The sequence below is a fragment of the Rhinatrema bivittatum genome, chromosome 2 (assembly GCF_901001135.1).
Source record: "Rhinatrema bivittatum chromosome 2, aRhiBiv1.1, whole genome shotgun sequence".
NCBI lineage: Eukaryota > Metazoa > Chordata > Amphibia > Gymnophiona > Rhinatrematidae > Rhinatrema > Rhinatrema bivittatum.
The window spans coordinates 634,224,397-634,248,862 of record NC_042616.1 but is presented as its reverse complement, the minus strand read 5'-3'; the positions used below and the strand labels follow the sequence as shown (position 1 = coordinate 634,248,862).

At 41.8% G+C, this 24,466-nt stretch overlaps 1 protein-coding gene across 2 annotated transcripts in view; it reads left to right on the top strand.

Annotated features, from left to right (window-relative positions):
- Positions 1–24,466, top strand: part of ATP6V1H (ATPase H+ transporting V1 subunit H) — a 323,801-nt gene that overhangs the window by 117,835 nt on the left and 181,500 nt on the right. For both annotated transcript variants that reach the window (XM_029591272.1, XM_029591273.1), the window contains one exon: positions 5,987–6,040. In XM_029591272.1, the coding sequence (XP_029447132.1) occupies positions 5,987–6,040 (54 nt within the window). The remainder of the gene's footprint in view (positions 1–5,986; positions 6,041–24,466) is intronic.

The following is a 24,466-nucleotide window of genomic DNA, read 5'->3' as shown; positions in this document are numbered from 1 at the left end:
TACAAGCGCAAGTTCGAAGATTGGTATCCAAACAAGTACCGGTCGTCTGGGACTATTTACAGGTGTGGGGTCAATGACTTCCACACTGGAATTGGTTCCCTGGGCTTTCGCTCATATGCGACCTTTGCAGTCAGCGTTGCTCTTCCGCTGGAACCCAGTGTCGGAAGAATTTCGTCTACTGTTGCCGCTGACCCAGGCAGCGCAGGACAGCATGAATTAGTGGTTGTGTCCGAGCAACTTGAGTCGCGGAGTACCGCTGGAGATCCCGTCCTGGACGGTAATCACTACGGACGCCAGCCTGTATGGTTGGGTAGCGGTCTGTCTACGGAAGTCGGTTCAGGGTCAGTGGTCCCCGCAGGAGGCTTCTTGGTCCATCAATCGGCTGGAGACCAGAGCGGTCCGGTTGGCTCTACAAGAATTTCTCCCACTAATTCATGGACAGTCCATCAGGGTTCTCTCAGACAAATGCGACCACGGTGGCTTACATCAATCATCAGGGGGGAACCAAGAGTCAATCAGTTGCGGCCGAAGCTCGGCTCTTGATAGCATGGGCGGAGAAGCATCTATGCAGCATAGCGACCTCTCGCATTGCTGGGGTAGAGAATATTCATGCAGATTTTCTCAGTCGCAAATGGCTGGACCCCGGAGAGTGGGAACTCGTGGAGGACTCGTATCACCTCATATGTACGAGGTGGGGGACCCCCGCCTTTGACCTGATGGCAACCTTCAAGAATGCGAAAGCTCCTCATTTCTTCACTTGACCCAGGGAGACGGCAGCAGAGGGAGTGGACGCTCTAGCACTGCTGTGGCCGACAGATGTGTTACTTTGTGTTCCCTCCGAGGCCACTCATAGGCAGGGTGTTATGGCAAATTGAGTTACACCCAGCAGATGTGGTACTAGTCGCTCCTGAATGCCACGTCACCCGTGGTTCGCGGATCTCCTGAATCTGGCAGTGGAGGAACCCATTCGCTTCCCGTATGTGCCGGATCTTCTGCATCAGGGTCCCGTTTGTTTCGACCAGGTCGATCGCTTTTGTCTAGTGGCATGGCTTTTGAGAGGCAAAGATTGAAGTCCAAGGGATATTCGGATGCGGTAGTAACCACTCTTCTACATTCCTGGAAAGTGTCTACATCGTTATCTTATGTGCGGGTCTAGAAGTTGTTTGAATCATGGTGTCTTACCCGAGACATGGTTCCTACTTGGGCGACCGTGTCGGATATCCTACATTTTCTGCAGGACGGTTTGACTAAGGGACTTTCGTGTAGTTTGTTGCGGGTTCAAGTAGCGGCACTGGGTTCCTTGCGCGGTCGGATTCAGGAGTCATCATTGGCGGCTCATCTGGATGTAGTGCGGTTCCTTAGGGAGGCAAAGCATTTCCGTTTCGACAGCCTTGTCCGTCATGGAATTTGAATGTGGTTCTCAAGGCGTTGTGTGGTGCTCCCTTTGAGCCTATTCGTAAAGTCATTTTGAAGGATTTAACTTTGAAGGTGGTGTTTTTGGTGGCTATTGTTTCGGCGCGGCGGATTTCCGAGCTTCAAGCTCTATCTTGCCAGGAGCCTTTTTTGCGAATTTCAGAGTCGGGAGTGTCGCTTCGTACGGTTCCCTCCTTTCTGCCCAAGGTGGTTTCTTCTTTTCATGTGAATCAGACTGTCGAGCTGCCATCGTTTTTGCAGTTGGACGGTTCGGATCCGTTGTCTAGGGAACTCCGAAAATTGGATGTGAGGCGAACGTTGCTGCGCTGTTTGGAAGTGACCAATGCATTCCGGGTCTCTGACCATCTATTCGTCCTTTGGAGTGGTCCTAGAAGAGGTAATGCTGCTTCTAAGGCTACCATTGCTCGTTGGTTGAAGGAGACCATAAGTCCGGCATATCTAGTGCAGGGACGATCTCTACCATTGGGTCTTTGGGCTCATTCTACTCGCTCTCAGGCCACATTCTGGGCAGAATGTCACCATATTTCTACAGAGGAGGTTTGTAGGCGGCCACCTGGAAATCTTTGCATACCTTTGCCAGGCATTATCATCTGGATGTCAAGGCTCCAGGACCTACGGGATTTGGAGAAGGAGTGCTCAGAGCGGGCCTCTCCGGATCCCATCCCAAGTAAGGTGTAAGCTCTGGTACATCCCAGGAGTCTGGACTGATCCAGGAACGTACAGAGAAAAGAAAATTGGTTCTTATCTGATAATTTTCGTTCCTGTAGTACCACAGATCAGTCCAGAGTCCCGCCCTGTCATACTGTTGACAACGGGAGAGGCCGTACTGTGTGTGTGTTTGTTCTGTTTCAGTCAGAATGCTCTGCTGTATTTTTCCATTATCGATGACACGGGTTCTCTTCCCAGTTGGGGGGTTTCTTGAACCGGTGTCGATGTTAGTTTTTATATAGTTAGTTGGAGATGTTTGATTTATTCTGCTTTGACATTAAGTAATACTGCCAGACTGTAGGTGGCACCAGCCTAGATATAGGCGGAGTTTTGGTTTGTAAACTTCTGTCTCCATCTGCTAGAGCGGGGGCAAAACCCAGGAGTCTGGAATGATCAGTGGTTCTACAGGAACGAAAATTATCAGGTAAGAACCAATTTTCTTTTGCCTGTGTATTTATTTTTTTGATATTTTATTTGAAGAAGAAATTGGCATATTTGAGCACTTTTGATGAAAAACTGTTAAGTAATTGAAGTTATTCTTTCATTATTATTTTAGCAAAATTTCAACATCTAACATAATCCACGAAAAGAAGTGGCAACATTAAGATGTTATGCAGCGGTAAAAAACGAAGAAGAGGATCGGTGTAGAAAAGGACTTCTATTAGATCTTGCCCGACTCTGGCCTAGTTTCGCTCACCACGGAGCTGCCTCGGGCTATTATAAACAAGTATAAATACATATATAAATGCCAATAATAAGAACATATAAATAGAAACACACATACATAAATATATGTAAAAAAAAATCCAATGTACATAAATAAAATGTGAAATCATATGACTAAATATGTGTATACAAAGACATATATATAAATAACCGAAAAATAAAAACATAAAATAATAAAACATACATTAAAATTGACCATAAATGAAATAAAAATACCAAATTGTATATATGTGTGTGTGCACAAGAGTATCATAATGGCAGATACAAGAAACTGCAAAAGGACATGAATCATGTGATGGGAGGAGGGAATCTACAATTGGAACAGAAAAACAATGGAACCGAATACCTGTATGAAAAAAACTCTTGATAGAATAACTCCAGTCAGTGAACAACAAGGTATATGAATGGTTATTCTAATGTATATTTTATTATTTTATGTTTTTATTTTTTGGCCAGACTCAGGCAAGATCTAAAAAGTCCTTTTCTACACCAATCCTCTTCTTCGTTTTTTACCGCTGCATAGCAATCTTGGATCGGCTTCCGCTTTGTTTTTTGGGAGCATTAAGATGTTATCCATTTGATGCAGACAATCGAAACATGGACCCATGTTGGGGAATGCTGCTTCATGTATCACTAAGACAATTGTAGTTTAAAGTGCAAAAGAAAAAGTTTTAAAAAGATTAGACATTGGCCTATGATTATATGTAAGGCAAGAAAGGTGTTTTGGATACATGGAGTGCCAGTTATGACTGCCACAAGAGATGATTAAAAGTATTTTGATGTAAATGAATTTGATATTCCTATATTTTTGGGATTTTTCCTTCATATTGTGCACCATTGCCATATCATTTAGGATTCTGGATTTGCCAGGAAGTTTCAATAGGCATGTTTCCCATTTTGTTGGCAGATGTCTTTTTTTTCCATAATCATCAAAGCTGGAAAAGAAAAATCTCAAATCCATTTTTTAAATAAAATCAAATCCTATTGCAGTTCTTAGATTTTAGTCCCACTTTAGAGGGGGCGTGCCTGGATATTTGGTTGCCTCGTTTGGTGCCTGCTTTGCTGTTTGGAAGTTCAGCATTTTTAGTTTAGCCCATAGTCCGTTTCAAAGTCTAATTTATTTGGGCGGTGCTGTTTGCATGTGGGAGTGCCATGGTCTGCTTTTCTTGATTGTTTATTTCTTTATTTTCACTTTACTTGAAGAAAGTATTGGGCCTGCTATTCAGCTAGAGAAGTTTAGACCGAGCTGGCTAAGTAGCACCATTTGAATATATACAGGCACGATCAGTGGCTGCCACTTATTTATCTGATTTATATTCCGATTTTTTGGCACTTCGAAGTGGATTACATTCAGGTACTGTGGGTATTTCCCTGTGCCCAGAGGACTCACAATTTAAGTTTGTACCTGAGGCAACGGAGGGTAAAGTGACTTGCCCAAGGTCACAAGGAGCTGCAGTGGGATTTGAACCCTGGTTTTCCTGTTTCGTAGCCCACTGCTCTAACCACTAGCCTACTCCCTCACTAAGTAAGGGGCGGGATGGGCTTTTTTCAGAGTGGAGCCACTTATCTGAATAATTGAACCAAATAGATGTCAGTATTCAGCGTTATCTGGCTTAGACCTAGATTTATCATTTTACTATAAATTTTGCTAAATTAGCACCCATGATTTAAAAAAAAAAAAAAAAAAAAAAAAAAGGGGGGGGGGGGAGGACGTGGTTAGGGAGAAAGAGGGAGACTCTTTATAAGGCTCTCATATAAGTACATTATTTATACCACTGTAGGAGGGTCAACTAGTAACTTGAGGTGAGGTTTTGTTGGTGGTCTAGGGTTTGGGGGACAGTTTTACATATATAGTTAGAGATACGAACAGCACAATATTCATCAGTGAAGATCTGATGTGGTTTGGAATGAGGAAAGGTACACAAAGATGAGATTTCTACTTTGTACTCTCGACTTAACTTGATGCACTCTCTGCCAGCTGCTATCAAGCTAGGACAAGAGTTCATTGTAAAAATCTCATATTTGTATATCTTTCCTGACTCCAAATCACATCAAATATTCACTGATGTCTACTGTGCTGTTCATATCTCTAACTGTACATGTAAAACTGCCCCCCAAACCCTACACCACCACCAAAACCTCACCTCGAGTTACTAGTTGACCCTCCTACAGTGGTATAAATAGTGTGCAACCCCAGAGGCCATCTCTCTCTCTCACTCTTTCTCTCCTCCTCCTCCTCTCGTTCCTCCTCTCTATTCCAATTCTCTCCCTCTCCTTCCCGAAACAGAATTTGCGATAAATGTCATGTTTTGGGTATATCGCACAGCAAAACGCCAGGAAAAAAAGTGAGGTTATCTCTGATCTCAAAACATGCATTATGCTACCCCACTCAACTTTAAACACCCTTCATTTTCATAAACTCCACCCAAAGTTCTCCCCTTTAACTAAATTTTGAAAATTTGCATACGAATTTCTCGATGAGTTATTTATTGCATGTGTTATGGCGTTATCGAGGGTGTTAGGGCCCTAACGTGATTTGATAAATGTCCCTGTTAGTTAGCTGGACAAGTGTAGGATTGCTATTTCTGTGTCCTAAAATTAGCCAGATAAACTTAACTAGTTAACTAGAAGATAGCCGATTATATTCAGCTGCATGTCTGCACCACTGAATACCTCAATATATCCGGCTCACTTGTGCAGCTTAATAGTGGCTGAATATCCGTGATTATTCAGCTATTTTAATCCTGTTTCTTTTGTAGTTTCTTATTTCAAGCACTAGTTAGGAGATTGCTACAGGAAAAAACATTCATCCAAAGTTTTAAAAAGCAGGCCTAACTGCCATCATGGCACATTTTTCTGATGTGGTGTCCCTGATGCAGGGTTTTCTGATACTTTGTTAGGATTTCTGGTCCGGGATGCAGCCTTCTCCTGGCAGAAAGCTGAATGTGGAAGAGATGATGGGAGAATTGGACATTTTGGGCAAGTGCCCATTTGGCTTCATTAGAATAAAAATAATTAATTAGCGTACTTTAAAAGCAGCTTTTTTATTTCCCTTTGATATTTTCAGGGAATTGCGATGTTCGCACAAGTAACCAAGTCTTCTTTCATTTTATAACAGAAGCTGCGTGCCAGTAGCAGTGTAATCGAGGCAGGAACGGTCTCTTCCAGTGATGTGAGTATCTGTGAATTTATTGGAAAAAATAATTGTTCATAGACTCAACTGTATGTGTATGTGTGTGTGTGTGTGTGTGTGTGAGGGATTTAATCAGCTGCTGTGATGACCTGTGCTTCCCTCACTTAACAGTACAGGTCCTGCTGGATAGTGTATGGTGGTTAATTTGTAAGCACACTCTTCTGTTAGCCGATGATTTTGTGTGCACAGTTATGAAGAAGATATTTTGATATTGGGCAGAATTATTTTTTTTTAACATGTAAAACTTGCAGTGTGCCACACACCAAATGACCAGCTCATATCTAACAAGCAGACTTCAATGCAACATTCCCCTTTAAGTTGTGCAGGCCCCAAAGTAGCTAGTTTTCTTGGATATTCTTGTTTGTTGCTTTACCTGTTTTCTTTAATAGTTTTTTAGCCACTGTTATCCCACCCCCTTCCCTGTTTTTGTAATTTCTATCTTCAGTTTGGATGTAAACCGATATGATGTACCCATTAATATCGGTAGAGAAAAGCCTCTAAATAAATAGATAAATAAACAAATACATATTTTTAAATTCAGAAATTTGCCGGTATGTAAATGATTTTTTGCATCACCATCCTTTTCCTTCCCTTCATATCCAGAGTCTCTGTATTAATTTAATGATTTTTTTTTTGTGCATAGATTAGCCGTACAGATTAAGCGGCTAACTCTGTTCCGCCATAAGACTATCAGCTGAGTCAAGAGGTCTGGGGCAGGTGAGAGAGGAGGTGGGTTGAAACGCAGTGCTGAAAGAAGCTTCTGTCAGGGACATGTTGCCTCTTATTGGGCTAGCTTGGCCCACCCTTCCCCACAATCCATCCTTATCCTGCATATCTAGAGAGGACTTTTCCCATTGGCTCGGGGGTAAACAAAGAAAAAAGTAAAGAACAATTACTGGGGCACTGATGCCATTTTAATGCCTGGCTCCTTGCACTGATTGGCTTGGGCCTGTGAGTAGTCCATTCATAAAAACAAAAATAATTGTAATATCCAGTATGCTCATTGGTTAAGCGGACAAGGGAGTGGGACAGAGCATAGTTAACATTCACTATGTTAGACAATAAAGTCACTAACAGAAGAATTAGATTCCAGGCAAGCACCCCTTTATAGATTATTTTAAAATGGCAAACAAATTAGCTCATCCAATTAAATTAACTGATTGGCTTTCACTCCTTCCCCACATGTGTATGAAAACACCTACGAAGCAATTTAAATATACAATGTTAATAGCATCAGTCCTATTCATTTCGACAGTCATGCACTTAATGCTAAATCAAATTAGGGTGAGTCATCTGCCGGGTCTCTGCATATAGGCTAGTTTTGTGATTTGGCTTCCAAATGATTTATAAAAATGCAGGAGACTGTGAATGCATTACACACAGCTTCATTGACACAGAGAGTCAATAATCTCTTGCTCTTCCACTGTTTGACTCTCAGCATATCCAGAAATATCCATATTTAGGCTAGGTAATTTTCTGCAGCTTGTATAGGACTAAAGTCTGCGGGTACCTATGCACATAAGCTGAGTTTGAAAATTCCCGGAATGTGCATGGCCATGTGTGCAGGAGGTTACACCTGCTCCTGAGCAGGTGTAACTTTCTGCATGTATATTGATGCATAATCTTTGGAAAATTGAAAGTGTGTGTGTAAATGCTTCCCATGCCCACCAAAACGCTTACTGCGAGTGCAGGGAAAAATCCATATGAAATCATGTTTCGTGCGCACTTTTCCCTGCACAACCCCTTCTCCCTCCCGGTTGATTTTCGTATGGTGATTTGTGCACATAAACTGATGTTCATGTGTATATCCTTCTGAAAATTACCCCGTAAAACCCATAAAGTTTTAACATGAACCGCTATGGTGACTACCCGTCTTGCTCCGACTCCATCACTATCATGCACGCCACCCAGACTAAAGAACCAGTCAGATTTTGGAAGTAAATGGCCTCATCTTTATTTTATTAAACATTCACTCCTTGGAGACTCGAATCATGCTCTGATCTCCAACTGCCTGCTGTATCAGCTGGCCAGCTTAACCTTTTATGCCCACCATATTGATTGTTAGGTCAGCTCTAGTAATTAAGTGGGTACTTGCTATGTTCAAGCCACAGTGTCTCAAGTCCTCAGGCTCCTGCTGAGACTCCAAGCTGGGACGCCTTCTAGTGATCATGGCTGCACCCTGTGCACACCCAACAAGTTCCTGACGAGTCACTACTGGCGTGGCTGCACCTGCTGGACATAACCACCCCCTACTGCATCCTATGCTTGTGTATCCATACAATTTGTAATATTTTTAAAAATTTAGTTTATTGCTGTAGAAATGTTCAAAGCGGTTTACAATATAAACAAACATATTTAATAAAGACCTAACAGATTATAACAGCATGACCTGCCCATACAACCATCATAGTAGACAGAAACCCTCTGAGCTAAGCATTCAGTTTTCAAATGCAAACTGAAACAAATAGGTCTTCAATAATTTCTTGAAGGATTGTGTACAATAAACTATGCACAATTACTTTGGAAGGCTATTCCAAAGGGTTGGACCTGCTTTGGGAAATGTCCTTTCATGACTTTGGCACAGACGTGCTTCTTTAATGGAAGGGACTGATCATAGCCTAGCTTGTATTGAGCTCAAAGCAACCTGCAGAAATGCACAGATAATTTAAATTATCCAAGAATTTGTAAATGATGGCTGCAACCTTGTACTTTTATTCTGGTCTCATTTGGAAGCCAGTATTATTAACACAAGACTGGGGAAATATAGTCCCTAATATTGAGTTTTGTGCAATTTGTAGAGTATGGGTAGTAGATTGTGGCAATCCCAAATACAGGGGATTACAATAGTTCATATCAGTAAAGATAAAAGCCTGTAACACTGTCGGCGATGCTGAGGGCTCAAGTGGAGGTTTAAAGTTGCACATCACTCTCAGCTTAAAAAAGGTGGCCTTTGGCAATGCATTCACCTGAACATGTAAACTTAAACTGGAGTGAAGAATGACTCCAAGACTCTTTATTTGTGATCATAGAGGACTTTTACAGTTCTCAAAAGTGAACTTTAAAGGCTATCAACAGGAGCAAACCTTTCTAATAAATGACTCCAGTTTTGGCAGCATGTAGTAATAACCTATTATGGATAATAAAATGTTAATAGTGGAAAGATATAAACTGCAAAGTGGAATCCCAGGATGATAAACCTGAAAAAAAAAGTCATCAGCGTTGTAGCGATAACTCACCCCAAGTGAGGATACACTATGACAGAGTGCCACTAAATAGATATTAAATAGGGTAGCCAAAAGGGACGACCCCATGCAGTACTGCATTGCAATTCTGTGCCATGAAGATTTGGTAGATGAACTTACTGTTGTCGATAAGGAAGGTAAGATGTAAACCAAGAAAGAACCTTTGCAGTAATCCCAAAAGTTTGTAAACTATGGATAAGAATTTCATGATTAATAGTATCGAATGCAGTAGTTAGGTCCAATAGGAAATGTTTTATCAATGACATATTTCTTATGTGGACGGGCGTCATTATTCAGTTTTACACATTTCTTGACTGATTGAATTACCTGTGATCTTAATTTACACTTCACTCACTCAATTTCTTGACACTACTTGGTTTCATTTCATGAAGGATGATTAATTACCTGCATTTACTGTAAGCCCTCGCACGGTAACACCCTATTAAATTTTACTAGTGACCATCTATGACATTTAAGACAAAACATTCTGACTGGACAATTTCTATGATTCCGTCTGTGCTTTTCAACCTCTGAATTCATCACTCAAGCACAGACTTTGTTTTCCCACTTCTTCTCTAGAAGGTATCCATGAAGTCTTTTGAAAAAAGCATGTACCGTAAATGCGCCCTTCAAGTTCCCTGCAAATGGCTTTTTTGCCTCCCACTGTTAGCCAGGTCTCTTGTATGATATACATCCTCCCTTTTTCTGGCTGAATCAGGGAGGTATGTTCTGTTATTAACAGGCATTGGCAGACTCTTGCCCCTCTCTCAATTTTTTCCAGTCGACCCAGATTTGCTTTTAAAAGAGGCAAACATTTATGTGATATTTTGGTATCTTCTTTCAATCATCTGACAATTCCCCAGCAGGTCATTCCCTTTGTGGTAACTGTTCTGCCTGCCCTTTATCCGTATATCTTTCAGTTTTTATGCACCCTGTCACTGGAAAAATTATACCCTGCATCTTACTTCAAATTGCAACACAAAGGGAGTTATCTATGTATTGTATGCCCATGCAAATTGCTATACATTGGGAAAACCTTTTGTAAAATTAAAACAATTTTTTTACCTTGCTCATGTATTCAGAACTCCTGGTTGGAAGCTCCTTTGGTTACTCAATTGCTGGAAAATGGCCATTCTTCATCAGATTTTCATTTTTTTGCCCTGGAGGTTGTTCTCCCATCACCTCGTGGTGGTGATTTTTCAGGTCTTTTAACCTGTCGGGAGCAACGTTGGATCTTTACATTCAATTCCTTAATACCATTTGGTTTGAATAAAGAAATTGAATGGTCCACTTGCTTTTAAATTATTTTTAAATTCTTTTCAAAGTTTTTTTTCCTTGTTTCTTTTCTCTTTCGTCTTTTTCTTTTCTTTTTCGTTTTTATCCCTTGTGCTTTATTTTGTGTTACCTTTTTTGCTTAGTTTTCATTTAGATTCTTTGAATTTTGCCATCCCGTCCCTCAGTTATTTTTTCCTCCGTGCAAAATGTCAATCACGTTTTAAGATTAATGTCAGCAGCTCCGCCCCTGGGGCATCCCCCCCTCTTCATCATTATGTCAGAAGTAATGACATCATTTAGCCCACCCTCAGGGCATCCCTTCCTCTCATCATTGTGTCAGAAGTCATGACGTTATTTAGCCCACCCCTGGGTTACCCCGCTGCCGCTTTTCACATGTTTTTTGTTGTTGCTATATCTATTAGCCTTCTTCAATCACCTCTGCTCTTAAAGCCGTACTAAAGTTTGTTCATTTGGGGGCCATTGACACTTCATCTTTATGCACTCTCAACAAGGTCTGTATTACTGGCTTCTTTAGCCTTACAATTAAGCTCTGGAATTTGCTGCCAGAGGATGTGGTTAGTTTAGTTAGTGTAGCTGGGTTTAAAAAAGGTTTGGATAGGTTCTTGGAGGAGAAGTCCATTAATTGCTATTAATCAAGTTGACATAGGATCTACTTAAGTGTTTGGGTACTTGCCAGGTTCTTATGGCCTGGATTGGCCACTGTTGGAGACAGGATGCTGGGCTTGATGGACCCTTGGTCTGACCCAGTATGGCAATTTCTTATGCTCTTATGTTGAGTCTTTGCCTGAATTCTGTTTTCTGTAAGATGGGGCAGGAGTACTATTTTATTTTAGACTGTTTATTATCAGTGCCCTATTTACCACCGACTTCGTATGTATATCCTCTGCTGTAGGCCACAATATTGGTATGTTCTTTGAAATTGTATTACTTTTTAAAATATTCTTTTACTTTTTTCTTTATTGTAGAATTGTTCCTCCCGATGCAGCTTTATGTAAAACATGGTCCCTTGTCGGGGGACAGAGGAATGTATACTGCTTGCTTTTAAAATATTTATTTGTTTTGGATTTTACTTGTTATCATCAGCAATTAACCTACTTGGAGAATTGTTACTACCAGTGACTGAATTGTTTACCTTCATATTAAAACTTTACATCGTCATATGAACTTATGGACCGTAGAGTCTGTTTTTACAGCACACTTTTGCTTTTGATATTATTTTTGGTGTGTTCTGTTTTTCGTTTCCACATCTACTGTGAAAAATCCATAAACCATTATTATTCATGTAGACTTGGGAATGCAACTGCATATCCCCTAGTTATGAGCAAGAAGGATTGGATCTATTCTTTGGGATCTTGCTGGGTACTTGTGACCTAGATGGCCATTGTCGGAGACTAGATTGTGGGCTTGTTGGACCATTGGGCTGACCCAGTCTGGCATTTCTTATCTTTCTTGTACTGTTTCTGACATACCTTTAAACATGTCTTTTTCCGTCTTAGCCATCATTATTTTTCTAGGGTGTTTGCTTTTTTCCTCTGAGAAGTTAGGTCTTAGTCCAGCATCTAAAAGCATTTCATGCAGAGCATCTGATTTCCCAATAGGTTTGTTTTATTTATTTTTTAAAAAATATTTTTTACTTGCTCTCCTACTAAAGTACTCAGAGTGAAGTACAAGATTATTGAATAGTTACATCGTAAGACAGAGTACCCAAGTTATAATAGTTAAAAGAATATATGAAAAAAAAGAAAGCATGATGCAGAAAGTATGTGTGTGATTTAAAATACATGGTTAAAGCATATAGATACATATTCAGACATATACATACATAGCATATCAAGAAGCCAATTCTGAGACCATGGGGCCTTGGCCGAGGGATGTCAGAAGTAGGTGGCAGTGTTATAGTTTTTTGGAGATGCCTATGGTGATGTTTACATCTAGGAGTCAAGGCTTGACAAAAGAACCAGGTTTTTACTGTGTGGTGAAATGTTAATACTGATGACTAATGATATAAAGCTTCAACACAGAAACTTTACTACTCGCTCTTACAGATACCCTCCTCAAAGGCACTGACCAAGGTCAAGGTTATATCCTTGCCCTCCTTGACATCTCAGCCTCGTTTGATACGATCAGCCACAAGCTCCTCCTTTCTCGTCTCTCTGACATAGGCATTTCAGGTGCAGCCTACCTTTGGTTCAAATCCTACCTCAACAATAGACAATACACTGTAAAAATAGGAAACTCCGAATCCTCCCATATCCCCCTCGCCTAAGGCATCCTGCAAGGTTCCTCCCTTTCCTCTACCCTCTTCAATATATACTTGTTACTCCTTTGCCACCACCTTTCTGACTTAGGCCTCAAATTCTTATTATATGCTGACGACGACCAAGTCCTTATACCTATACCAGAATCCATCACCCACTCCTTAAAATTTTGGGAGAAATGCCTCTCTATATAAGCACCCTCCTCACGAACTTCCATCTATCTCTCAACACTACAAAAACTGAGCTGCTCATCATATCAAATCCTCAGAACGCTAAGCTAGCCCCCTCTAATAACCACTCCCTCAACTCGACCTCTACACAGCCGTTTGTACATGACCTTGGTGTCATAATAGACCAACAATTTACCTTCAAAAAACACATCAGCACAGTCCTAAAGAAGGCTTCTATAAGCTCCACGTCATGAAGAAATTCAAACCCCTTCTCCACACACATGATCTCTGCACTGTTATACAAGCGACCATCTGCCCAAAATTGGATTACTGCAATTCCCTTCTCCTGGGTCTCCCCTACACTACCATCAAACCCCTCCAAATACTGCAGAATACTATCGCCAGAACCCTCACTAACACCCGTAAATCTGATCATATAACCCCTGTCCTCAAAGAACTTCATTGGCTCCCAATACCCTCACGTATCCTGTACAGAACTCTGACTATTATCCATAAAGCACTATATTATCACAACTCCAACTGGCTTAAAGATCCCCTGCACTTCACCCACCACAACTGCCCCACTAGAACTTCGCTCAAAGCCACCCTACATACCCGCTCCCTCAAAATTGCTTATCTCACATCCAGCAGGGAGCGTGCCCTTTCTGTGTCTGGTCCCTCCCATTGGAATGGTCTCCCCTCTGAATTCCACTCGGAGCCCTGCCAGTACAAATTTAGAAAAAAGCTAAAGACCTGGCTCTTTAAGCAGGCCTTCCCAGCATAAGTCTCCCAGCTCCCTTTCTGTCCCCCCTCCCCCCCATTTTATTATTTTATCTTATTTATTTATTTTCTCCCCTTATTGGCATCCCTAGCTTACCCCTATTGTATTTTTAGTTTGTTTGCGGTTATCTTTTCTTAGTGTTCTTTTGTACTATTTTTACATTCTTATTTGTTAATCTGTATCTATTGTTATTTGCTCCCTTCCCCTTTTGCCCTGTTCACTGTATTTCTCTTAGTTCTTTGTAAACCGATATGATGTACCTACGAATGTTGGTATAAAAAAGTTGTTAAATAAAATAAAGAGCTGAATGTTAGCATAGATAAAGTTTTGAAGTTCAGAATGTCTGAACAGGTTGATTAAGGGTCTACTGTAAACTTTGAATAGGGTCAATCAGATGATTGATCCCTGTGGAATGCTACATAAAATTTGACAGATGAGGAGTCTCCGCACATGATGACCTATTGTGGTCTTCTGTTAAAAATAACAACCACCTATTCAGGGCTGGGCCCTTGATACCAAAGTTTGATAGTCTGTTCATTAGAATATCGTGGACAATGGTGTCAAAATCAACTGAGAAACCTAGTAGGATTAGGATGGAGGGTTGTCCTGCATCGGAGACTCTGAGGAAGTCATCTAGCAGAGTTAGGAGGACTATGTCTGTGCTCTTCCTGAAGCCCGGCTGAAAGTTGTCCAGTGTATACTGTTTTATTAACAGGGTCTGAAGCTGGTGGAATACTGCCTTTTCTATGATTTTGGTCAGTATTTCAGTGTTTGATATGGATCTATAGTTGCCAGGCTTTTGAAGTCGTGGAAGGGTGTCTTGAGGTGTGGTTGAACTGTGGCTTTTTTTGGCATGGCTGGCATAACACCCTCCATTAAAGAGCAGTTAATCAAATGTGTAATCATTATGGAGAGGTCAAGTTTGGCTGCTTTGACTAGTTTAATTGGGCGGGGTCAAATGTACTAGATAATGGTTTGAGTTTGGAGAGATCTATATAATATGTTTGCAAGAGATTCCTTGAAAGTAAGAGTGAGATGTTAGTAGGTTCTGAGGTTGGTTCATCTGATGTCCAGTTTGATTTATCCAGGTTTCTGTAGATCTTTATTATTTTGTTGGTAAATAGACATGGAAAATTTTCACATTCCACATTGGAGAATGGGTGGTTCTGCTAAGAATCTGAAAGCATGCTTCGGCCTGGGACTTTTTGCATAGGCAGGCCTAGTTGGATGGTCTGCCAGCCATGGTTCAGGAGGGCTACAACTGACCTGTTCCCTATCCCTACTCTCCTCCTGCTCACATACATGCCTTTGCTTCTTTTTGTTTCCCTTCATTCCTCTTGGTGTTTTCCTGAGGCTGCTAGTCTACTTCTCTTTCCGGCCCTGCATGAGATTGCCAGGTTGTAGTTCTGTTACCAGACCTGCCCAGGGTAACTGGGCTGATGCAGTCTTCATAGCCGTATGCTGGGTCACCAGGCCGCCGCTTAGTTTATAGATATGCATGGGCCAAAGGGCCATGTCTTCCCTCTTGGTACCACATGGGGCTTCTGAACCAACATTGTCTTCACAGTCTTGCCAAGCTGCTACTCACTTCCTGGCTCTGTATGGGACCGTTAGGCTGATATTCTCTTCACAGCCCTGCTGGGTTATTTCTCTACACTGCATCGCTTTAGGCCTCTGCTCTCTTCTTGGCCATGCTGGGCTGCTGACCTCTTAATTGCTGTGGGGTTGCTGCTGCCTAGTTTGCGACTGCAAGATGAATTAGTTTTCTGGAAAGGCATTTTAAAAAGAAACAACAAAAAAAATCTCATCTTCTGACTGAACAGTTACCGTAGTTAACAAAAAAAATGAAGAAGGGAAGAAACAGGATCAATAAGAAGTCTGTTGGGTCAGCAACACTTGCTTATGCATGGTGACAGAAGAGAAAAAAATTACTTCACCAGCAGTGACTTTTGATAAGCTACTGATAAAAAATGCCTTTAATGTTTCACTTGGACTTTAGTGGTGATGGCCAGGTTCTGATTTCTAGATTAAGGAGCAGATTTATTACAGCTGCATTGAGCTTTTTGTGAAAACAGCTCGCCAACAGCAGATGTGATCTAAAACAAATTTGATCTCCTCTGGCAGCCCTCCCAGATCACTTTTGCTGTAATATACAAAAGTATATAACTGTATTTTTTGCTGATCTGTTGTTGTTTAAGGGTAATATATATGAATGTTCTCATAGATTCTGTATTGTGTGTTAACTACAAACTATTTGCCAGAAAGTAAGGTTTATAAAATGCAGAGAACCAAAGTGGTACACATACGTAAAACGTAGGAGTGAATAAATGCAGCAATAAATACAAAATTCAAGTGACAATAAAAGGCACAATAAGAAAGCAAATTAATAAATCAACCATAGCATATAAAGTATAATATATAAAATAAAATTAGAGACCCTTTTGATCATATTTCAGCTTTATGCCTGCACCAGTGATACATATAGTAACACAAAAACAATAATAATGATGTGCCCAGAAAGTGTCTATAAAACAAACTAAAAATACATAAAAAATGAAAGCTCGTACCAACAATATCAAGGAGCTGTTTTCCTTTTTTTTCTTCCTTTTAATACACAAATGTGTTTTGCCTTGCTGATATCTAATAGATGTTTGTAATCTATTATTGTTGGTATGAATAAGGATCTTTCAATTGAGCTTTTGTTTATTATGTATTTTTTATTTTATAGGTATTTCTAGAGCAGTAGTTCTCAACCTTTTTTCGGCCGGGACACACCTGGCAGATGGTTCTCACATGCGTGACACACTGAACATGTGACTGTCACAGGGCTATATGTAAACATACACTCTGCATCCATGGGAACCCCCTTGACCTCCAACAATGGATGCAGAGCAGAACTAGGGCATTACCCATAGAACTCACCATACAAAAAAAAGATATTCTGGTTCTGATGACATCGCAGTAAAAGCAAAACAAACTCCCTTTACTACCAGGCACAATAGCCTTCCTTATGAAAAGACAGTAATTAACCACTAATGCATATCCTATTGAGAAAACACAACAAATAAGATTGATACAATTGCCTACATGCTAGTAAAATACCTCACCTCGGTCATACACACAGAACAGACCTTCACCAAGTACAAAAACTCCACACTTTATAAATATGGAGACAAACTGGAATGGAAAACCAAAAAAAAGCCACTCTGCATGCAGTGCAAACCTGGAGAAATGGAAAGAGAACTATAGCACCTAACACAGTCCCAGGATCTGCAATAATGCACAGAAATTAATCTGTATAAAGCTACACCTGCATTATGGAACACATAACAACCCTATCTATGAAAAGGCAACACTACAAATATTAAATCAGGACATAAACAGTAATACACCTCCTATTAGGAAAACAGAACAAGCCAAGCTGCTATAGATCTCCACACAGAAATAACTGTAGAACTATATTAATAAATGTTTCAAAACAGCTGATGAACAGAATAAGGTCAAACAATTAAAACTCATAAAAATTATTTCAAATTGCCAAATATCAATAAAATATTTCAAAACAGCAGACACATCACATAATACTCAATAATTAAAATGGCAGTCAATCAAGAAAAATAAAATTAAAATGCCACCTTTACTTACCCTCTCCAGCAACTCTCCTACTCCTTTCCCTTGAAAGCACATACCAGGAGCAGCAGTGGCTGCTGAAGCTCTGTCCTCTCGGTCCTCTTCTTTAGGGCCCACAAGACAGACAGACAGACACACACACAGACAGACACACATCCCCCTACCCCTGCACAGACACACACACCCCTACCCCTACCCACACACACACACACACACACACACACACACACACACCCTTACCCCTACACACACAGAGACAGACACATACATCCCTACCCTTACACACACACACACACACACACCTCTACCCGAACACACACACACACACACACCCCTACCCCTATACACCCCTACGACCAGTTTCTGTCTCTTGCACACACCCCAGTCACCTCCCTGCCCAGTCTTTGTCTCTCTCTCACACACACCCTAGTCACCTCCCTGCCCAGTCTCTGTCTCTCTCTCACACACACCCCAGTCACCTCCCTGCCCAGTCTTTGTCTCTCTCACACACACCCCAGTCATCTCCCTGCCCAGTCTCTGTCTCTCTCACACACCCCAGTCACCTCCCTGCCCAGTCTCTGTCTCTCACACTCACTTTGCTTAGAGCCCCAATGCTGTGTTCCCCTTTAATTTCACAGTGGCAGATTTCCCAAGGCTGCCGCTGCCTTCTCAGCTGCACTGAAGGAGCAAACATTTATTTTAGAAAAATATACCACAGCATTCAAGGCTTTCTTCTGGCTGTCGGGATATCCCTAGGCTCTCGCGGCCCCCTATCTGCCTGCTTTTACGGCTGCTGGGAGCTCCAGTTGCCCCATCAGTAATCAGCATGGCTGAGTGCCACTTTTACTTTATTCGCGGCTTTGCCATGCTAGTGTTGCATCGGGGGAGAAATCCCCGGGGGGAAATCCCCGGAGCAACCGGCCTCTTCGTGCTTGTGACTCACTGCTGCTTTGGGGAATCCCTACTCTATTGCGGTTCCTGCCGCTTTGGAAGCGGTTAATCCTGGCGCGGCTGAGCTCTTTTCTTTGTGGCTTGCCGCTGTGTTTAATTTCAGCACTTCCACGTGGCAGTCACAGGGTCGGAGTTCTTTGCCACCAAGGGCCTGGACACTGCCACTCCTCCCAGCCCCCCCTCAAACCACCCCACCCCCGGGCTGTGAGATACCCCCTTCTTCCTGCCCCACTGGCCAGTCAGCGGCTTCCTCCTCCCACTGGCAGGAAGAAGGGAGGAAGCTTCTGATTGGCTCGCGGGGGCAGGAAGAAGGGAGGAGGGTTTCCCATTGGTCCGCGGGAGCAGGAAAAAGGTAAAGGGAAGTATAACTGGGACTTTGGGACAACAGGAGCCTCGACACACCAGCTGGTGCTTGGCGACACATTGGTGTGTCGTGACACACTGGTTGAGAACCGCTGTTCTAGAGCACAACGGTATTATTATTTTTGTGTTACCTATATGTACCCCTGATGAAGGTGTAAAGCTGAAATATGTTCGATCTTTGATTTTATTTTATGTATTATACTTTAATGTATATGCTGTGGTTTGATTTGGTAAATTAGATTGTATTTCAGTTTTTTATCCTGTATTTTGATTATTAACTTGCTTCCTTATTGTGCCTTCTGCAATTACTTATATTTTGTATTTATTATTACGTTTATTCATCTGTACATTTTATGTATGTGTGCAACTTTGGTTCTCTGCCTTTTTACTTGTGGTCACTAGCCTCTCTTTTTATGTAAAGTTTTCAGAATGCCTATAGATGCTTTTTGTGCTTCCAAGATTGAAAGAGCATTTCAGGACAAGATTGAAAGAGCATTTCAGGACAAGATTGAAAGAGCATTTCAGGACAGATTAAACAACACTGAACATATAGACTTTATTATGAAACTATGTTACAGAACTTATAAGGCACCACCCTAATATTAGGAACAGAAACATGTACAATTTACTATATGTGCCTCTATGTAAACCGTTGTGACGGTAATATACTGAATGACGGTATAGAAAAGATTTTAAATAAATAAATAAAGTAAAAAAAAAAATTAAAATTAAAAGCGCTACATGTGCAGGTGTAATCACTAGTGTAACATAATCTCCTTTATGGTGGTGTGATTTAAACATTTCATTCTGGGAATCATGTATTCTTATTCAAGTTTCATAATTTTCCCCTTGTCAGAGAATGATGATTGTTTTTTATCCGTTGGATCAAGAAATCTAGCAGCAAAGTAAAAATAAAAACAATGTAGGTAGGTGAATCCACACATTGCCCTCATTCATCCCCATGTTACCATTTCTAAATAATTTTGTTTTTTTCCGCCTTTTAGTGGAACCTTTTTGCAAAATGTGATTTTTAGTAAAATGTTAAAAATTCCTTGAAAAAAGAGAAACGTTGTGAATTTTTATTTATCACATCTATCTCTGAAATTCTCCATTGACATGCAGTGCTGAACTAGCCATAACACATGGGTGATGGCATCTCTCTAGTGCAGTAAAGTTTAGTATTGAGCATGTGTGGGAGTTTCCACCTGGGCGTTGCCTTGTGATCCCCTCAGTGTTTTTTTGTCTATGCTTCTGCATGGATGTGTACCCTCAACAGCACTTTTAAATGCTACATAAAAAAAAAAGAGAGGAGAATTTCTCAGAATGTATAGTTCCAAGAAGGCCACACCCAGTGACTTCAGAGAACTGCATCTATGGCTGTAAGATGTCCATCACTGATGGCTATTACATCTGCTACAATGCCTGGGACCTGGTTATAGCCAGTTACTATGACTGAGGGGTAGATGTCGCCTACATCCTAGCGGAACTGGGCATGGAAGATGGAGGAGCTATAATAACATAAGATATGCCATACTGGGTCAGACCAAGGGACCATCAAGCCCAGTATCCTGTTTCCAACAGTGGCCAATCCAAGTCACAAGTACCTGGCAAGTACCCAAACATTAGATCACAAGCTACTATTGCTTATTAATTACTGTCATAGCAATTTATGGATTTATCCTCTAGGAACTTATCCAAACCTTTTTTAAACCCAGTTATACAAACTGCTATAACCACATCCTCTGGCAATGAATTCTAGAGCTTAACTATGTGCTGAGTGAAAATACATTTTCTTCGATTTGTTTTAAATGAGCTACTTCCTAATTTCATGGAGTGCCCCATGGTCCTCTATTATCTGAGAGAGTAATTAACCGATTTACATTAACTTGTTCAAGTCCTTTCATGATTTTGTAGACCTCTATCATATCCCCCCTCAGTCATCTCTTCTCCAAACTGAACAGCCCTAATTTCTTTATCCTTTCCTCTTAGGGCAGCCGTTCCATGCCCCTTATTATTTTGGTCGCCCTTCTCTGCACTTTCTCCAGTGCAGCTATATCCTTTTTCAGATGTGGTGACCAGAACTGCATACAGTTTTCAAAGTGCGATCTCACCATAGAGTGATACAGAAGCATTATGACATCCTCCGTTTTATTTTTCATTCCCTTCTTAATTCCTAAAATTCTGTTTGTTTTTTGATTGCCACAGCCCACTGGGCCAACAATTTCAATGTATTATCCGCTGTGACACCTAGATCTCTTTCCTGGGTGGTAACTCCTAAGATAAACCCTAACATTGTGTATCTACAGCAAGGGTTATTTTTCCCTATGTGCATCACTTTGCACTTGTCCACGTTAAATTTCATCTGCCATTTGGAAGCCCATTCTTCCAGTCTCGCAAGGTCCTCCTGCAATTCATCACAATCCGGTTGAGATTTAACTACTCTGCATAATTTTGTGTCATCCATAAATTTGATCACCTCACTCATTGTACCCCTTTCCAGATCATTTATAAATATATTAAAAAGCACCGGTCCAAGTACAGAGATCCCTGAGGCACTCCACTGTTTACCTTTTTCTACTGTTCACCCCTTCAAAAAAAATGTAGGGGATTTGTGAGACAAGGCTTCCCTTGGGTAAATCCCAGCTGGCTGTGTCCCATCAAACCATGTCTAGCTAAATGTTTTGTGATTTATTTCTTTAAAACAGTTTCCATGATTTTTCCCGGCACTGAAGTCAGGCTCACCAGCCTATAGTTTCCTGGATCACCCCTGGATCCCTTTTTAAATATAGGGGTTACATTGGCCATCTTCCAATCTTCATCTGTATCGGATGATTTTAATAATAGGTTACAAAATTTTACTAATGGGTCTAAAATTTTATTTTTTAGTTCTTTCAGAACCCTGGTGCAGATGATTTACTACTCTTTAGTTTGTCAATCAGGTCTACCAAATCTTCCAGGTTCACTGTGATTTGGTTCAGATCATCACCCATGAAAACATTCTCTGGAACATGGGTATTTCTCCTATATCTTCTTTAGTAAACACTGAAGCAAAGAAATTGTTTAATCTTTCTGCGATGGCCTTATCTTCTCTAAATGCCCCTTTAACCCCTTGATCATCCAACGGTCAACCAACTCCCTTGCAGGCTTTCTGCTTCGGACATATTTTATAAACTTTTTTATTGTGAGTTTTTGCCTCTATGGCCAACTTCTTTTCAAATTTTCTCTTAGCCTGTCTTATCAATGTCTTACATTTAACTTGCCAATGCTTATGCTTTATCCTATTTTCTTCTGATGGATACTTCTTCCAATTTTTGAATGAAGACCTTTTGGCTAAAATAGCCTCTTTCACTTCACCTTTTAACCATACCGGTAATCGTTTTGCCTTCCTTCCACCTTTCTTAATGCATGGAATACATCCATCTGTGCTTCTAGGATGGTATTTTTTAATAATGTCCACACCTGTTGCACACGTTTTACCTTTGTAGCTGCACCTTTCAGTTTTTTTCTAACTATTTTTCTCATTTTATCAAAGTTTTACTTTTGAAAGTTTAGCACTAGAGCCATGGATTTACATACTGTCCCCCTTCCAGTCATTAATTCAAATTTGATCATATTATGATCACTATTGCCAAGCTGCCTCACCACCGTTACCTCTCTTACCAAATCCTGCGCTCCACTGAGAATTAGATCTAAAATTGCTCCTTCTCTCATCGGTTCCTGAACCAATTGCTCCATAAAACTGTCTTTTATTCTGTCCAGGAACTTTCTGTCTCTAGCATACCCTGATGTTTCACTTACCCCTTTGTTGTAGTTTAAAAGCTGGTCGGTTCCACAATCGGCACCGGTGCCAGAGGAACTTGGAATCGATGCATTGCCTTGTCGATGGCCTCCTGAACCATCCGGTTCAGTTCTTCATGGAGACCTGGAACAATCAGCCCCTGCTCCGGAAGGGGTCAAGGAGGCAGAGGCATAGCCGGAGGGACCACCATTAAAGGCGGAGTCCGCGGCTCCCGATACCCATGCGGGTGAGGGTTGCCTCGGTGACCGGTTACAGAAAAGGTCGGTGCCTTTTGTGGACGGGGTTTTATCGACGGTGGCTCGGACAATGGTGAGGTCGATGATTTTGCTCCCTTGATGGTCCAAGACTTCTGATGTCGATGGCGATGTTTCTCTCTACGATCCCCTCGGTCCTGAGGGGGAGTCGAGGTAGTTGGGGCCGAGAAGTCATCGACGCCGGACGGTCATCAGCCGGTGGTCGATGCTGGCACGAAGTGGAAGGTGCCGGTTCAGACAACGTCGATGCAATGGACGGCGTCGGGGTTTGAGCACAGAAGAGAAGTTCCATCTTCTCCATTCTGGCCTTGAGACCCTTTGGTGTCATTAGGGAATATTTGGTGCAGGTCAGGACATCGTGCTCACCTCCAAGACACATTACACAGACCTTATGAGGGTCTGTTATGGATATGGTGAGGCTATAGTCCGGGCACAGACAGAAACCCAATGCCATGGCCTTGAAAAATTTGAGCAGCGGTATGGTCAACGGCCAGTAGGCCGCAAGGGCCAAACTCGACAGAAATCAACCGAAAACGGGTAAATAATTTACCGGAGTACCGCAGCTTGAAAAAGTTGAAGGAGGGACCCCTGTGGGGTAAGAAAGTTTTCAGTAATTCCATGAGGAAAATTCCTGTCAGGAATCTCTGCAGAGCTCCTTAACCGCATGGCTAATGCTGCGCGGAAAAAAGAAGACTGAAGGGGACCCCTGCTGGCTGCAGGGTTAGTGTCATGCTGGGCATGCCCAGTAGGTGCCAGTCAAAGTTCTAGAAACTTTGACAAAAGTGTTCCGTGATTGGGCTCCATCCTGTGATGTCACCCATATGTGAGGACTACCATTCTGCTTGTCCTGTCAGAACCCACTGCCCATTCCAGTAGGGAGTTACCCACCAAGATAGAGCCCTCAACCTGCTTGGAACAGCTGAAACTGAGAGCGAATTCTCCAGGGAAGAAATCCAGTAATACTCCACTAAGAGACAGGAAGCCAGGATGCCACAAGTGCAATCCCTGCCAAACAGGATTTCTTCATCAGTCTGGAAACCCTAATGGTACCAGGGTGATCTCGGAACAGACTGCTAAGCACCTAGCTTAGGTATTAATACCACAGTCCACGCAGTTCAGTAATGGAACAACAGTTGCATTAACCAAGACTCCCCTGTACGCAGACAGGATTATCTCTAAAATGGGGAAATATAGCTTGCAAGCCACTGCAGCCGCAGAGCAGCACCTCTGTTGCAGGGTCTCTTGTCCAACTCCCTCAGTCATAGATATGGTGATAGGTTGAAAGCAATACTCTCCAATTAAATGGCCTAGAACCCTCCTCACTGAGGTAGGGTCCCACAGGTGAGAATGACTGGCCAGAATGGCCCATTGAGCTCAGCAGGTATCAAGATGACTCCTGGGCAGGAGAATCCCTTAAGGTTCACCTGAGAGATACTCTGGAAAAGCTTCCTCGCGAAATAGGCCTGCTGTACCTTAGAACGACCTAAGAAGAGCGCTACTGCTCGGCCAGCTCTCTGAGCTCGCAAGGAACTGAGAACAACCACCAGTCAGAAGCAGTGACATTCCTTCCTCGGGAACAAAGAACGAGGGACAACCCTTGTGAGGGTGGACAATCGGGCGTCCAGAGGGGAAACCATAAGGGTTGCCCTGGAACCCAGTCA